Genomic DNA, 18,154 nt, shown 5'->3' with positions numbered 1-18,154 from the left:
ACAAATAAATTGTATCAAGTCTTTGTCTTCCTTGTGTATTTACTTTGTATCAATGAATACAATTGCATCATTGTATATATTCTATGTGTATTCATTTTATGTAAATTGTATCAACAAATATAATTATATCAAGTGCACAACGAATATAACGTATTAAGTGTGAACGAAAACACTTGTATTAAGTGTATACATTTTGTATCACATGTTATATACTCTTTTTAGAATATGATTGATATAATATTACATCTCTCCTTCGTTCATGCATACTAAAATTTTGAATATGAAATCGAATAGATAGAAGGAAGAAGAGAGGTTTCCATCATTTCTCGCCAAATTTGTTTCGGGAGAGAGATAGAAAGGAAGGGGACGAGAAAGGGAGATTGAGGCGAGGGTTAAGGGAGTAACTCGTGTATGTTAATATAATATTACATGTCTCCTTTGTTCAAGCATACTTAGAATTTGAATTTGAAATCGAATAGACAAAAGGAAGAAGGGAAGTTTCCGTCATCTCTCGCCAAATTTGTTTCCGGCGAGAGATAGAAATGAAGGGGACGAGAAAGGGAGAGAGGGGAGATCGAGACGAGAGCTAAGGGACTAAATCGTATTTGTTAATACTTTGAGGGCCTTACTAGCATTTATTTCTAGATTTTTTCACCACCTTCTTCTTCTTCTTCCCCAATTTTTTCAATTGCTCTCTGTTTACTACTATGGACCTTCTACTTCCGATTCCGGCGAGACTTTCTACATTTTCACGCGCCGCCGTGTGTACTTTTTCTCCGGAGAATCCTTTCAATTCCAACTCATTTTCATGCAGGAAGGTTAGATTTAGAGTGAGTTGTAGTACGAAGCCTGTGCGAGTGGAAACGAACTCAAATTTCAACAGAAGAGATGGTAATAACTGTGAAGTGAATCGTGAAGATGATGATACAGGGGAGGCAGGCGGTCTGAAGAATGTGTGGGAAGAGACGGAGTTTGTGGAGGTGTTTGGAATTGGAAGCAGGAAAGACGCTCTGCTTGAGTTCTGCTTGGCTTCACCTTATCTTTCTCCGGCGTTGAGATTTTGGTATGCTTTCTGAATGTACCTTTTAATTCCGATTATTGTCAATGTAGGGTTATAGCCGTGCATATACACTATCCTGCTCAGGCTCCACTTGTAGGATTGTTTTAGCCTGTTTGGCCATGCTTTTGAAGTTTTTGTTTGAAAAAAGTACTTTTAGAGATTATCTCTTTTTAATTAGCTAATCAATTTTGAAAAGCATTTTTAAAACCAATATTAGAGCATCAATTTGTGATTTGCCAACAACATACTCAATGTAATCTTGCTTGTGGTGTGGGAAGGTAGAGTGTTTGCAGACCTTATCCCTACCTCTGAGAGGTAAAGAGGTTGTATCCGACAGACCCTCGACGGAAGGAAAAACATTTCAAAGAAGGTCGAAAAAAGAAATAGTGGAAGTGAAGGACCTTAGTAAAATACGATGGTGTGATTTTGCCAAGGTTCTAAAAGTGATTAGGGAGAAAACCTACTTTTTTCAGCTTCTAAAAAACACTTATACTAGTACTGCAAATCACTTGCTTTTTTTCCTAGAAGCTTGGATCAACACCTTAACTTTATAAAATAAGCATTTTTGGCTTCCTAGAGGCTTGTTCAAACAGGCTATTAGTTTTGATTGTGGTTCGGGATATAGTTAAGTAATGGATGAGAAGTTAGCTTGATGGAGAAAATATCCCATCAAAGTTTTGAAAGTTAAATACTTTAACGAAATTTTGATTCTTGAAAGCTGTGAAAATGGGGTGGAAGTGGAATGGTGTTTACATTTTGCGTGTTCCATGATGGAAATAGTTCCATAATTGGACCGAAGGGAGTGGTAAATACAATAGATAGTTTATGCATCCTCTTATCTTTAAGTCATGCGATATAAACTGGGGGTGCTAAAGTCTGCGTTTTGATGCTATATATACATTTATCCATTGTACCTTCCTATAGCAGTTAGTATACTATACCTATTCCTGTACTTGCTTCAGAATTACATTTGTCTGATACATGATTTACATGTAAGGTTAGTGTCAATTCATTACTTTCATGGCCTTACCACCCTTGTTTTAGCATTAAGAAGTTCAATGTTGTGAGGAACTTCCCATATACTAAGGAACACTAGTATGAACTAAATTTGACCTGCTTCTTGCCCTAACATACACCAGTTGTCCAATAAGTAGCAAAGGAGAGAAGTAGTACTTACCCGTTCAACAAAAAAGTAGCAAATGAGAAAAATATGCAGTTTTTCTACTTATTTTTGTCATAGTGATGGTTCACTTTTCTAGCCTCATTAGCATTCTGTTAGTTGGATGTTGGGATTAAATGGATTGAGTTTCATTGTATAATGGCAATAGTTGTGAAAGGGGAGGAATGCCAATGGACCAGAGTGCAAAGTGCATGAAACTCTTTGCAATCCAACAAGTGACGCGTGAAGCGAGTTGAGCCTTGTAGAGATGATATAAATTGGGTCATTGCTGAAAATATTAGTAGTTCTTGGACAGCTGGAAGAGAAGAAATGTACGAGCATTTGATGTGAAGTACCCAAATCATAATATAGGAAAAAGAATGTTCTTCTAGTTCCATTCATTTTGGTGCAAGGAAGCAATTTCTATTGGAATCTCTATTTAGTCATGTTTTTAGGAGGATCCTTGTGCATTTTATGACATTTTTTGAATTATCGAAAAAAGTAAAAAATTGCTCCTTTTTTTTAGATAAGTAACAAGATAAATTGACTTCATTTTTTCCTAGAACGTAATGCTTTCTCAAAGCTACTCGGTGAAACATAATATGCAGTATTAATTTCTGAAATGTTGCCGATGTTCTTGTGATGTTATGTACAGGAATGTTCTCGTGAAAGACTCTGAGAAGGTGCTATTACAAGAGAAAGTGCCTATAGAAGGTGAAATGTTTTATTTTGTTGTTTTTCTTTTCTGTTCTCCCTCTTCCATCTTCTTGCTCAAAATAGTATCTACCTTCATTCTTCTTGATATGGAAGTTGTCTGGGGACTAGGTGGTTGTTTTCAAGCACTTAATGAGAAGAAAAGTAAAAGTTGCTACTCAGTTGCGTTCATCGTAATTATATAGCTACCCCACGTATATCACCTACTCTTACATTGCGGGGTAGCATCTTTATTATGGGGGAGCTGATGAGATGGTTTGCTATTGAGTGGGTAATGCTGAGAACTGTGAAAGAAAATATGTTTAGGCTGGGTTTTTAGAAGACGGAGGAGGAGATGCAGGGCATGTAAAGTTGCACCTTTAGCACTGATATGGACCATATGGAGAGAGAGGAACAAGAGATCTTTTGATGAAATAGAAGATGTTGTACACTTGAGAAATAGCCTCTTTTTCCTTAGTTTTTTCTGGTGCACCCATGAAGTTACTATTTATATAGATGATCGGGTGGCTTTCGTAGGAAATCATTTATTTTTGAATGATTTTTTACTTGTTGGTAATACCTTTGTATACGTAAGTTAATGCTCTTTTGTTTATAATAACCTTACTTCATCTGGAAAAAAATAGTTATCCCACATGGGTTATGCAAGAGTTCTCAAAGAAGTTAATAAACATCTTGAGCAATTCCAGTCAATGCCTTAAGGTGGTGGGTTGGATGCTTAGATTCTTCCCCATGCCAAGAGATCCTTATGCAGCTTTAAAATTTCTTGATACCTTTTAAGATGAGTCATGAGCCAAGCTCTAAGATTGTCCAACTACTGTTCTTGTCTATCTTATTCTTTGCTGCCTCCTCCCCTTCTATCTGTTATGAACTTTAAGCTTTTCTCGTAACTTCTTTTGCAGATGTTTCTTCAAGAATTGTGGAAGTTCCATCAGCAATAAATTCATGTTCCAAAGCAGTTATACTTGTTTGTACATTCCTCAACTCTTATCCCTAAGATCTCCTTTTATTACCAGTGATTATTGAGTAAAGGTACTATCTAATGTGAATTTAATGAAAACACTCACTTGGATGGGTAACATAGGACGGTGTTCCTTTGTTTTCCGCTAAGGCAGACATGAGTAGTGGACAAGAGTCAGGGAATGCGTAGATGGTCATGAATAAGATCACGGACCAAGGATTTGCTCTGTTCTTGAACAAAATCATGTGTCTATATCTTCAGTTTTAGTATCTAGTACTTCCCGGCTTATTGTGAAAGTAACTTCAGCATCTATATAGAGGGTTTAAGTGTTGTTGTATTAGAATGGCATTAGAGCAAACACATGCATGATATGCAGGGGCTTCAATGATTTTCTACTGCTTAGACTTCATCATTAGGTTTATATGGATATCTAAGAAATCATATCTGAAATATGTCCAACATTGCAGCAGATGAGTAACAAAGTGGTGAAAGGAGAGAAACATTAGGAATCTTTCCTTGATTTCTTCCTTAAGGTTTGCAGAAGCTGCAGCATTAGAAACTGATGTTATAAATCTTAGAACATGTTTCAAAGAGTAAGCAATATGACTTATATGATTTACTGTACTTCCTCCTATCTCTCTAAGTTAACAAGTGCCGTTTTAAACCTACAAGAATTTTGGAACATGTGCTGTAGTCATAACCTGATCAATCCTCCAATTTGAGTTGCTGAGAGGTACCTTGATAAACCACTGAACCAAGCTCTGGCATAACTTAAGTCACAAGCTACACAACGCTACTATGACCAACAATGCTTGAACTATTAAGCTCTATATTGTTGCTTTTGAATGTCTCTAGCTACAATGCTACTTTATGTTCAGGGTCAAAACTTTCTTGTGAAGAAATGTGGATGATTTCTACCATAAGAGACCTCAAGTTTTTGTAGCTAAAGAGACAGAAATCTGTTTTGCCTCTGATTTACCTTTTGCTTTCAAATAGAGGCTGTCCTATAGAACAGTTTGATAGATAAGTCAGAATTGTATTTTTTCGAATTTTTGAGAGTATTTAATGAAACCATTAGCAAAATAAGAACGGAAGAAGTTGAATTGGCTTCACTTAGTAATGATGAAGTCAAATGAAATATTTGTCTAGAGTCTTACAACTTTTAATTGGGGGCAGTAACTTCTTTGAGAAACTATGCCTGTGCTAGTATGAAAGGAAATGAAATCTAGAAGATTTGTAAAGAAAACATTTTCTTTTTTCACCATCTCAATTTACGTTGCTTTAATTGTATATTCTTTTTAGCCAAAATTGTTGTTTTCCTTGTTGCTTCTTTAGGTGGCTAGTGCAGCTTATGGCACCGATCATGTCCCAGCACTTGATATTATAAGGAAATTAAAGTCCAGAAATGGACTAGCGGTCGGCATCATTCTGAAACCTTTCAGCTTTGAAGGACGAAGGCGCTATGATGAGGTATTATACTTTTGTTTTGGGAAATGATGCTGCTGAATAGATCTTTTTGTGGAAGGATATTAGGCGAAAAAATGCAAACAACAAAGTTGATTCATGATGGAAGCAATTTTATTTTTAAATCCTCATTGGTTGTAAAGAATACGAGCCATTGACAATGTTGTATGGACTAAGCAGTTTGTTGTTCTACTTTAAAGTAATGAAGATACTCGAGATACACATATTGTATATGTCATACCTGTCAAAACATTGATAACCTATTGAGATGGTGTTTTATTTAATGTGTTCATGCATAAACAACTTGAAGTCATAAACACGGTGTACTATATTGTAGGTCATATGCTATGGTGGTATAGGTAGGCAAGAACATCTAAGGATATAGCCGTAGTGCACCATGCGTATGTTATCTAATGGGGAAAACTGACCAATGCTTTCCCATTTTCGGATTAAAACAGATCAATATACAACAGACATGCCACCTTTATCAATAATAATTTTTTTTAAGATGATCAATAATAGTATTCCAGTTAGACCTACTGATTCACAAAAAAAAAGAAGAAAAGAAACATGGTAGACCTACAAATGGCTTTAGGTTCCGTTTTATTTCATTTTACTTCTATCTTTATCTTTGATGGAATGGAGGACATTTCTAGAAGTTCAAGAAAGTTGGGGTTTATTTATGTTGAAGTTACATTAGGCACTATTAAAGATGTTTGTGTTTGGAATTTGATTTTCCTTAGTTGAATTTCAGTTTTCGAATGCTTTTCACAATATTACCAGCCTTGTCTTTGACCAATATTCTTGATGGTTCATCCTACTTACAGGTCACAGATTTGATTGACAAACTTCAAAAGCATGCAACTGTTTGTATAGGTCAGTTGAACTTCACATATTACAGTATAAGCTTATCTGCAGCTCATACAAATTTGCCGATACTAATATCATAGGGGAGGTCCTTGCTTCTACACTGTTATTTTAGTGCACCCTCATCCATTAGAAGTTTTAACGAGCACATGTCTACTTTGTCATTACTTTAATTACGTGCTGTTAAAGCTTTGCATGACTACAAGTGTCATTGAGATCAATTAAATTGATTATTTGTGAAAATTAACAGTTTTGCCAGTAATGGTTCAGCTATTCTGGAATACCTTTAATTCGTGAATGCATAATATGACGTTTTTTTTGAAGATTGGGTGTTGTTTGTAGAGAATCATACCTTTTTTAGGTTTTACTGGGTATTCTTGTATGCGGGTGTTTTTATGCCCAAACTTCTAACAAAAAATTTTACTTTATAGAAAGAAGAGTCTGTTAGCAACTCTGCCATAGTTCCCAGATTGTGATGTTTTTTAATTTGGGTTTGCAGTTATTGACACTGATGGTCTTCTCAAGAAAGATCTTTTAACTCTGGATGAAGCTTTGAAGACTTCATATAATGCTGTTCTAATGGCTGTTAATGCCATTTCAATTCTTATGTCTGTAAGTTGTTTTTTTCTCCAATAAGTCTCTTGATTCTTTTTTCCTCTCTTTTCCTTTTCTTCTTTTTTCTGCTTTCTGGCTCTTGTTTTCTTAGTGCCTTGTACAACTTTTGATTAATGAATTTATCTAATATCTGTCTGTCTGTAAACTTGCAACAATAACAGGAGGACCACATAAAGCTTCTAGATGCGACAGATTGTGGTACAAAAGAACTGAGTGGTCCAGAGCTAATAAAAGTAAGAACTATAATCTTGTTTTACGTAGTAAGTTGAATTGCTGATAACATAGATTTTATTTGGAGTGTGTCATCTCTAGTAGTTCTTATCCTTGGAAATCGCGGTTATGTACAACTTAGTAAATTTTCTTTGCTCTAGAGGCAATACTTTTGGTTGTCTTTCAACTTTTGTTAAGGTTGAAAATTGCACCTTCTGTTAGTTCTTAGAAAAGGAGTCGCTTTATAGGAGTTTAGATGATTTCATGAAAAAAATAAGAGATGAGATAAATTTTTTTGGAAGAATAGAAAGAAGGAAGAAAAAATTGAAGAAAAGGAGAAGAAGATTCATAAGGAGGAGAAAGAACAGAAAGTAAATTCATTCACCTTGTATTCAGACAACAACAACAAAATACGCAGTGTAGTCCCACAAGTGGGGAGACAGTAACTTCATTCATCTTGCATTCAGACAAATTATTAATTCTTATTGGTGAGCAGAAGAAGAAATTAGTGGATGTTAAAGTAATATACTCTATATAAAAAAATGGACCATTTCAATCCAAAAGTTCTTAAATTGGATCCCTCTCTCATGAAATTTGAAGATTCTGTTGCGGAACTTCATACTTTTTTTTAATTTTTTTGTCTGCTCAAATTAAAGGCTAAAGTGATTATTTACAGATTCTTGAAAGCTACAAAGAGGCAAAAACTGGATTCGGAGCTGGCTACAATGTCGAAACTTCAATTCTGCGAGCTGTATATGACTGCCCGTTCCTTGGTTTGGGAGTGAAGGTCAGAAATAGTTCAACTATTTGTCAGATTATATGCTTTCGGTTCCCATCCATCCACACACTTACAGCTAGTAATTCCTGCTTTGGACTTATGACTTCAATCAAGTTTATTATATCCTTTTAATTTAATCACTTTTCACTAGATTTATTGAAGGTATTTCCTGTAAGCTAGTATGGTTTCTCTCTCTATCTGACTCTCTCTCTCTAGACCTTGTGGTCTTCTGACCTCCATTTTGACGCCTTTATCCTCTTTGCTTATGTTCTTTCTTAGGGGTCAAATGGTGTGGTTATATGCATCATTGCTAGTTCAGGTGTTGTAAATTCCAGTGATGTGCGTAGCATCTTGCGCACGTTTCGCCAAACTACTGGATGTAATGGAGACATTGTGATATCAATTGTCCAGGAAGCCAATTTGGAGCCAAATTTAATAGTTACTACTGTAGTGACATGTGGGTAAGTTGTTAAATGAATGCTGAGCCAAAATCTATCCTCATCTTTTTGTTAAGAGTAGTTATATTTGTTTCATGAGATCTATCTTGTTTAGGACTTGCTACTCTCTAAATATATTTTTTCCTCTAATTTGCTTATGGCACTTCATGAATGCGCATTATATGAATTGATCTCCTTAATATAGGGTAGGGGTGGCAATCACCTGGGATGTGTGGGTGGTGGGATGATGATGATTGTGGACTGAGCTGTAATTGTTCTGTACAAGATGGTTAAGAGAGTAACTTATCAAAGGGACAACAACAACATAACCAGTGTTATCCCATAGGTGGGGTCTTGGAAGGGTAGAGTGTACGCAGAGCTTACTCCTCCCTCGTGGGGGTAGAGAGGTTGTTTTAGAAAGATCTTAGCTCAGGTAACACATATCGAAGTAGTTTGAAAAAAATATACATAAGTAAAGAGGACATAACAAATAATAGGGGAAGACGTTATAGAGCATTCAAAAAACAAGGAATAGTAACAATAGGCAATAGCCATATAAATGCGATAACTGAAGCACATGAATTAACGGGTAGTAACAGAAATCGTAGGACAAGAAACTACGAGAGTCTGTCTTTGGTCATTTTACCGCATATTGGTTTTAAGAACACACCATATCTGACATATATAACTATATTGAAGCTCTGATTTTTCCTTGGTGCTTTGGTTTAAAAAAAAAAAAAAGTTTCCGGCAAAATATATTTTATGTGCGTACTGACTAATCATTGAATGTCTAGTGCCTGCTATTGGTTGATATCAAGATACTGGAATTGTATCCTCTTGCCTTTTTGGTTTTGTTCGAGTGCCTGTATACTGTGTGTTTCTTTCTGTCTGGTTCTATTATTTGTTGGCACACTATTCACTTCAGATGTTTTATCAAATGATTTGCTATAGAGTTTAACCTGTTCTTTTAGCGAATTTGCACTACTATCTAAAATCCTAATTCTTGAGTATTTATTATTCATAGGTACGCTACACAGGAACCATCTGAAAAAAGTAGCTTATTTTCTAGACTAGCGCAACATATTCCTTTCATTTTTAATATCCTTAAGAAGCCAGATCCACCACTTCTAACTGCCAAAGAGAGTGAAATTGATGAGAGTCCAGAAACTTCTGATATGGCAGAATTTGTTTCTATGGATAATACACCTGAGGATATGTCCATCTATTCTGGGGAACTGCCGGCATTATTTCCTACCAATGGTGAAGAAACATCCTTTTTGAGGTCTTTTTCTACTCTTTTAGAACTATCTAAGTTCACCTTTGCTTAAATCATTCTTGGACGACTTATTGTGCTTGCTCTTAGAGAAAGTTTGTTGCTATGCAGAGATTATAATAATGTCTCTGATGAAAGGAAGATTGAACTGTCAAATTCTGATGTTGCAACTGAAGGTACATAATTATTTTCATGCAGTAGCATCTTGACATGAATGCAAGAAATATTCATCAATTGCAATAAGATGAAAGTGGACAACAAAGATATGAGCTTATAATGGAATAGTGAAATCCTGACCAGATTGAATTTTGCAGCACCTCTTGTTTTCAAAAGAGAGCTGCTCACAAGATGGAATCCGGGTCCAGGAAAAGACACTTCAGAAGGCTTAGCTGCAGAAGGGACTGAAAACTCGGAAGGCAAAAACACGGTTGACAATACCAGCACCTACAAACTTCCAGTTGGTGTAAAGCATAAAGAACAGTTGCAAACTAGTGCAGGTTCCTCAAACTCAAGAAGTTCAGGGAGGAAATCTGAAGAAAGTAAAGTTGCACAGCCTAGAGATATCTCAAATCTATCTCAGGATGAAGTAGATGAAGATTACAGCGAAATTATTTCAGATGTTTACAACTCCAACCTTCCCTTAGTTGAAAAAAGCTACGCCAGTGGCCCAAAAAGGAAAGGAGTTCTGTCTACTCGGGCAGCCTCTATGCTGGTAAATAGCCTCTCTTTTTTATTGTTACTATTATTTTATTATCACCAAGTGTAACAACTTTACAAAGCCAAAGCTCACTATCACACCAGCTGTATAACCTTACTCCAATTAACTAGAAAAGTAAAGACTGTACTATATGTCTAGTTCTAATTGTAGCTCTCACGTTACTTACAGGAGCTATTTCTCTTGCTATTCGATCTGGCATCGTACTCTTTTTCTAAACAATCCTTTGGTTTTGCATTTGTGTTTTGGTGCTTGTCCATCGTTTAAGCTGCAGGACATGGCACCAGAGCCATTTCCTCCTCCCTCCACCTCAAATTTATTCATGTATAGAGGAAGCTAGACATCTTAGTGTGTTGAATGGTTGTATGACAAGGTAGAATTATGTTGGAGAGTTTTGACGCAAAGTTAAATTTATTTTTATCATCATACTCAGGAAGCTGAACGGGATTCAAAAAAGAAGTGGATCCCTGTAGTTGAAATGAAATACAGGGGAGGTATATACAGAGGTCGCATTGAAGGAGGCCTCCCAGAAGGAAAGGTACTTTGATCTATCTATTACAGTCTCAGAAAACCTGTTTTCTGGGTTACTTTTTTTTAACTACGTGCAGTGCAAAACAGTTTTTTTTTTCCGAAGTATTATGAACCATCTTTTTGAATATTTTTAACATAAAATTTTATGATTTGTAGTGCTTTTAATATACTTTAGCAGTACGTAAATTTATTTTCAAAAAAATCGTTATCTTAATTCACTCTGTAACTTAGATGCATTGACCTTCATGCTATGAACCATGCCGCTCAACATTGGGATGATGAGTATATTTTTTTTCTCGTGTTTGTCTGGATGAAGTGAATTTTGAATTTTATAGGGCTGCCTGTCTCTTGAAGATGGAAGCAAATACGATGGTATGTGGCGCTACGGGAAGAAGTCAGGATTGGGTACATTTTACTTCAATAACGGTGATACTTATCGGGGTTCATGGAGAGATGATCTCATGCATGGAAAGGTACTAATAATCCTTAAGTGCTTTTCAGAGTTTGATAGTTCTCTATTAATTTACTATACAAAAACTAGTGTGCGTGCACTTCTGCTGCGTGTTATCAGCTTCTCATTCTATATTTCCTGTTGTTTCAGAAAGTTGTAGTATTTCAATATGTCATGGATTCCCTCAGTTAATGAAAATTTTCTGTTTCCTTTATTAAAAAAGAACACCATGGATAGTGAGACACCTTTTCGAAATATACCAACCAGCATGCAAAAGAGCTTCCTAGGCACGCACGTGGTCTATAGTAGAAAAAGAACCCGAGAGCTTTTTAAGAATGTGGAAACTCGTTTGTGCATTAGAAGAGCGTGTTGGTTTTTGGTCAAACATTTTACCTACTATATTTACGTTTTGGAAGACTGGGTGCTCTCTTTGAAGGACCATGTTTGAGATTATCCACTTTCTGTATATAAATACTCCCATTTAAATCAGTAAATTTTTTACTTCATCAAAAAACAAGCCAACTATCCAAATTATTCCGATTAATTGCTTTTCAAGCATCAATTGAGTTGAACTTGATAACAATTGTTTTCAAGAATTCTGAAGTATTTTGGAGAAATACTTTGTATTTGTGGCATCTTTCGTGTAACTTCTGGATCTGTACAGATTCATCCATGCTTGGTTTCATAATGAGAATTTGCGAAGCTGATTCTTTGAGAATGGTAACAGTTATTATAAACTCCAGCAGAAAGGCAGTGATGGGTGCCATATTTACAAACACAAGACAGCTCCATGGCACCCTTGATTCTTCTTTCAAGGATTCTAAAGCTTCCAAAATTGATACTGAATGATCTGTATAATTTTCATTACACCAAAAGTGAAAAAATAAAATACAATTCAACTCGGATCTTTTGGGAAGAATTATATCTATTCCGAAACATCTAGAGTTTCTTTCCTTCCGGATGGTCCCCCATATGCATGTAGGAATTATTCTCCATCTACTCGTGGCTGATACATCTGCCTGAACTGTTCCAACATGACCAACAACTCACTAGTTGATCTTGGCATTATCCATTCAACGCCTATCAATTTAGGAAGATCTGACTTAGCTAGCTAGTGATGAAATCTTCGTTTATCATTCTATTCTCTTGGAACAACGAGCCTAAATGTATAAATTGTTTGCATCTTGGCACCGCAATCCTATATAGTCTTTTTTACCTCAACGTGGCTCTTCTCATGCTTACTAAGCTTGCAGTGCATATATTCAGTCATACACTACTTGTCCTAAAACCACTACTCTCAGAAATGATTATCCATAGTTCAATTTTTTGGTCGACAACCTTGTTGATTTCGTCAATTAACTTACTATGGTCAGCAAATAGCATGCATCATGAGACCTCATCTTGTGTTGTGTTGAACAAGTAGGGATTCAATGTCGATCCCTATTGTAGACAACTATTATGGGAACTCCTTTGTATCTCCTACTACTGTTCTCATTCTAGTGACAATTCCTTTGTGTTTCGGTATATGATAGTTTATTTAGCAATGTTCAAATAAAAATTTGTAGATGCCGTGCATATCACTTGTCAAGCAGATTTTGCACACTCTCCTTTCTCTGGAAAAAGTTTGCATCATCCTAGCTGTCATTGTCTAAACAAATAACACTCTTTAACTATATATAGGGATGGTTTTACTTTCATACTGGGGATCGATGGTTTGCGAACTTCTGGAAGGGAAAGGCTAATGGAGAAGCCCGTTTCTATTCCAAACTTGGTGATGTTTTCTTTGGTCACTTTAAAGATGGATTGCGCCATGGTCAATTTCTCTGTATCAACATTGATGGGACGAGGTATGTTTGTTTAGTTCTCGGTTTTCTAATTCAGACATCGTTTTTACACATTAAAATACAAACGCTGAACTGGAATTTAAAGTTGGATTAACTCAGAAATAATGTTTATTTCCTACTTGAACCATCTCAAATCTTACATCTTTTGAAGTTCCTAGGCTTGCATACGACTTAAATATCTGCAGTACATCTGTCTGTCATAAAAACATAGTTAAGGCTCCATAGTTCTTCCAATTATAAACCTAGGATATAAGGTGAAGAGGTCCATGCTAATACCAGCGGATTGCAGAAATTTATCTCATCCTTCACTCCTTAAACTCCCGTCCGTTCCAAATGTGCTACTTTGTGTTTTTATTTTCCAGAATTTGACACACGTTTCATTCTGCATATTACATGAACTAGTTCTCAGATATCTGCATATAAATTTCATTTAAAATTGGGAATAGTGCAATGCTTAGACACTCGATATTGATATGCAATGGCTGTGGGTTTTAGTATGAGCCAGACTATTCTTCTAATAGATACCTATATGACCAATGTATCAAGCACCCTGTTAGGTTACTAACTCATTACATGTCTGAGAGGTCGATGAACCACCAGCCTTGGCACCACCTGAACCAAGTTGGTTGTACATCGGGTTTCACTTTTTTTTACCGGTAGTGCTAGCTGAATTTTGATCTCTTCGACTCGTTGTGACCAAGAAGCTTGTACACTAATCGATCTTCATGATTTCTGGGCTCTTCTATGATGCTTACACGAGTACTCTTTTGCTATTGTTAATTAAGTACACTTCTTTTGTTATTAATGTAATCCTCATGTTCTATTAGGAGTATAGAGGAATGGGATGAAGGCCTTCTTCAAAGCCGAAAGAATTTGGATTCTGATGCAGAAACCGGGTAGACTGTCTATCGTATCTGTAAAAATATACGATCCTTCGTACATTCTTGGTGTACTAGAGAAACAAATGGCAGAAATATATCAAGCAGGGGCGGGCGGATGCCTATTACGAAGAGTTTTCTTCAATCAGCTTCAATGATCATAACAAAACTATGCTGTAGCAGTAGCAGCAGCTCAGAGTATTATATGAACATCCTCTAAGCATTTGGTTCTTTATTTGACTGGTGAAATCCAATTTGAAAATCTCCAATTCTAACAGATCTTGTATATTATGTAAATAGTAATTTAAAGTTATCTTTTTACATCTAGGGGCATTAGCTCTTGTTGATTTTTATTTTAGGGTATGCCCGAAATTCCAGACATACATTTATACTATTCTAAGGTTCTATTACCTCTGAGCTTATTTATAAATAATCTTTTATTTCTTTTCGGCCTTCGTGACACTATCAACCAAATAGTTTGAAAAGATTGTCAACACGTGTTGGGCCTCAGAAGATAGTGCCACGTAGGTCGAAAAAAGTCAAAATTATTTATAAAATAAGTTCGGGGGTTAATAGGACCTTAGTACAATATATGTGTGCTTATGAGATTTTGGGCATATGGGGGTACTTATACATTTTTTCTATTATTTATTACTCCCTCTGTCCACAATTGTTTGGCAGGTATACTAAAAATAGATGTCCAAGATTAATTGTCAATTTAAATAATCAAGAAATAATTAGTCATCTTTTTTCCAAATTTGCCCTTAATGATAATGTAGTTCAATTGGGAAGTTAGGTAGACTTTTGATATTCTTGATAGGGTTATATTAGTCAAATTACACATTGTATTAAATTTTTCTTCAGGGGTGTGCATGACTTTAACATGACAAATAATTATGGACGGAGAGAGTATTTTTATTTGGAGCACCTTGTGTATTTTGGAGTTTCATGTTCTTAATTCTTATCGAAACAGAGTCGATAGCATATAATTCGAAAAATTCATGGACTAATAATACTCGTGAAAACAAATATATTCCTGAATTTTTATTTCGTGACATACAAATTTCAGAACAAAAAAAAACGTTTGTCATTTGAAAATAGTGGGTATTTTTTTTCCATTCAATAAGAATTACGCGATTATTTCAAATTTTTCATGTGTTAGTACATGAATTTTACGATGATATGAATTTCCTACACTTACAAAAACTATACAAAACCTTGTGTAATGACTTGGAGAAACAATATCTATAGCCTCACTATAATTCACGCCACTTGCTTAGCATTTAGGGGTCACCCAATCAGATTTTCTCCGTTTTTCGTGTATATTAGTACATAAACTTTTGGTGATATGTATTTCGGATACTTTTGTTTACAAAAATTATACAAATCCTCCATAATTACTTCGGAAAACATTACATATAACTTCACCATAATTTACGTAAGTTATATTTTTTTATATAAGAAAACAACATAAAGTTGCACATATGTATATTAAGAAAAAAAAATTAGCACTACCTGTTAAATAAAATTTTAAATAACAAAAAAACAAATAAATTTTAGAAAAAATATCTAATAATATTTTTGAAAAGAATATTCAGAATAAAAATCATTTTCTCATTCCAAGTTTAAAATTTGTCACTATGTATATCTTGTTTTGTCAAACTTTATGGGAACAAAATGTCTTTACTATTATGTGGATTTTAATGAAGAAAAAACAAAAAGAAAAATTATCTAAAATAAATAAGGTTGTAATTTTTTTTAGCGAAGTCGATTGACACTCCTTGAACAAAAGTGATATCGATATATTAATAGGCTCATCGAGTTTTTTCAACAAACAAAATAAGGCCCAGGGTAGTACGAATTTTTTATTTTCCATTCAGTCACATTAGAGCTACGACTAAATCTGAATCACGCACTGAAGAGCTCATTCGAGAGTAGTGTTCTTAACAAGATTTTCTCCGTACCAAAAATAATCGAACTCGAGACCTTTGTCAAGACTGAAACAGCCGCACCACTATACCACAATCCATATCGATTCACGATTCTATCAATTTGTGTTAAATAGTTCATAACTAATATAAATATATTTAAAAATAATTCTATCATAAAATTGTCATTAGATAATATGTGGCAAACTTTTTTTTTTTCTTTTGAGTGAAGTGTGTTACAATAATTTCAAATATTTGTGTTAACTATATATAGCTAAGTCATATATATATATATATATAGTTATTGAATTAAATTCACCAGCTCATTTAATTGAATATTTGCATTCAGAAGCATTAATTGATATAGCTCCAGGATTAGGGTTCTTAATTAATATGGAGAAATGACTATTCAAAGAGATCGTGAATGGATCTACAGTGTAATTTATGAATTTACGTAAATTTAAAATTTTTATTTTACTTACATTTTTATACGTATATTAGAAATCTTGCCCCAATGAATATCGCTTATTCCATATTACTTTTTCTGTTAATTTATTATAATAATTTATAAACTTTAAATTCCGAATTTAATTGCCCTTAAAACAACATATCACACCAATCAATTACCTCAACAAGAATTCAATGAATTTATTGAATATTAAATAGTAGTACTCCCCAAAGTTTATTTATTATATTAAATTTAAAATATAGTTAAAATTGTACTGGAAATATATTTTAATTAAACGTGAAAATTTAAGTCAAGAGCCCATCTGTAATTAAATCTTGGATGCATTTTCCTATGAGGTCCTTCAATGCCTTACAATTATTAATAATAATAATAATAAAAAACTTACAAACTGTACTAATAGTTTTTATTATAATTTTATTTATTTTTTCATTAATTGTTTTAATTAAAACTCTACTTTAATTTACTTCTAATATCAGGTAGAGAGCAAATTGGATTCACTACATCACGTGCCATTGACATACTATCACGTGAATACATTATCCTCTTTATTGTTGATTTTCGGAATCGGAAATGATGTATTTCTGGTGTATCATTTATTGAGTTCACGATAATAAAAAAGAAGAATCGACAAAGGAGTGGATAATTTCATTTTTGCATTGTAATAATTTTACTAGTACGAGTCACTTTATACGAATAAAGATATTGCAGAAGACAAAATTAATTTTTATATATATATATATATATATATCAAAATATATAAAATCTCAAAAAAACATGTGAAAAGTGTGCTTGCATAAATAATATTGTATGTCAAACTTAAAATAAATTTATAATTTCGAAGGCAAATTCTTGTAATTTCAATAACATTGTATTGGTCTAAAGATATTTATAAAGTAATTAAATTTGTAAAATAATATGAACTTAGATTAAGAAAAATAGATAATATTTTCTTCAAAAAAACAATATTTTTAGTGAAAGTAGAAAAAATAAATTTCATAAATAACACTCTAAATATGTTCCTTCGAATCAAACACATCCCAAAATTCGTGTCATTCTATCAACTTGAAAAATTAGATAAATTCGTAAAAAAGAAATTATAATTCTGAAATAACTTTATCCGCAAAACAAACGTTTCCTTTGTTTTATTTATTTATTTATTTTGTCAACATTAATTGTTCAATGTCAAAGCAACATATTCATTTCTTAGAAATGAAGAATTGAATTATACAACTTTTCATCTATATATATCTATAGTAACCAAATTGAATAATAAAAATTAACTTTGACCCGTAATTTCCTATTTTAGTTTTAAAAAAATAGTAATTTTTTTTTAAATAGTTACATTAAGATATATATAGATAATTATTGGACTAATTTTGCTTTTCAATTCCCCTTCTTTTCACGTTTTCTTTCTAGAGGACTAAAGAAAAATATATAAAATATCAATTAACTGACGAACCATGATTATGATAAAGTGATAAATACTAGAGGTCTCGGGTTTGAGTATCTCAGGTATAGAGTTGTCTTTGTTGGGGATCATTCTACCTTCAATGTAGGACTTTTCAGCGCGAATCCAAATTTTAATCGAACTTCAATATGATCTCATGAATATCGAACACCAGACGAAAATAAAAAAAAATAAATTAAACCCTTTCTTTTAGGTAGAGTACTGGCACTCCATTTTTTTAATGTAAAAATCTATTAATAGTAAAAAACATTAAAAGTCTATAATTAATTATGGCAAAAAATATTGCATCTCTAGCAACAATATTTGACATAAGAACATGTATCATAATAATTTTT

At 33.9% G+C, this 18,154-nt stretch overlaps 1 protein-coding gene across 1 annotated transcript; it reads left to right on the top strand.

Annotated features, from left to right (window-relative positions):
* Positions 1 to 618: 618 nt before the first annotated feature.
* On the top strand, positions 619 to 14,397 carry LOC101258779 (protein ACCUMULATION AND REPLICATION OF CHLOROPLASTS 3, chloroplastic). Its single transcript, XM_004228851.5, has 16 exons — positions 619 to 1,063; positions 2,875 to 2,933; positions 3,833 to 3,897; positions 5,227 to 5,361; positions 6,183 to 6,231; positions 6,722 to 6,834; positions 6,999 to 7,070; positions 7,724 to 7,834; positions 8,105 to 8,286; positions 9,287 to 9,544; positions 9,647 to 9,711; positions 9,850 to 10,247; positions 10,684 to 10,788; positions 11,117 to 11,254; positions 12,913 to 13,079; positions 13,904 to 14,397. Exons 1-16 carry the CDS (start codon positions 708 to 710, stop codon positions 13,974 to 13,976), a joined length of 2,346 nt encoding a protein of 781 aa, XP_004228899.2. The 5' UTR covers positions 619 to 707; the 3' UTR covers positions 13,977 to 14,397.
* The last annotated feature ends 3,757 nt before the right edge of the window (positions 14,398 to 18,154 follow it).

The sequence above is a fragment of the Solanum lycopersicum genome, chromosome 1 (assembly GCF_036512215.1).
Source record: "Solanum lycopersicum chromosome 1, SLM_r2.1".
Classification (NCBI taxonomy): Eukaryota; Viridiplantae; Streptophyta; class Magnoliopsida; order Solanales; family Solanaceae; genus Solanum; species Solanum lycopersicum.
The sequence above is the reverse complement of the archived record's forward strand: the minus strand, read 5'-3'. Positions and strand labels throughout refer to the sequence as shown.

Bases quoted from the DNA above. Each gene is read 5' to 3' on its own strand.
- LOC101258779 (XM_004228851.5), top strand. From the start codon at position 708: ATGGACCTTCTACTTCCGATTCCGGCGAGACTTTCTACATTTTCACGC. The intron at 2,934-3,832 runs GTGAAATGTTTT...CTTCTTTTGCAG, and splicing joins AGAGAAAGTGCCTATAGAAG to ATGTTTCTTCAAGAATTGTG. The intron at 5,362-6,182 runs GTATTATACTTT...TCCTACTTACAG, and splicing joins GACGAAGGCGCTATGATGAG to GTCACAGATTTGATTGACAA.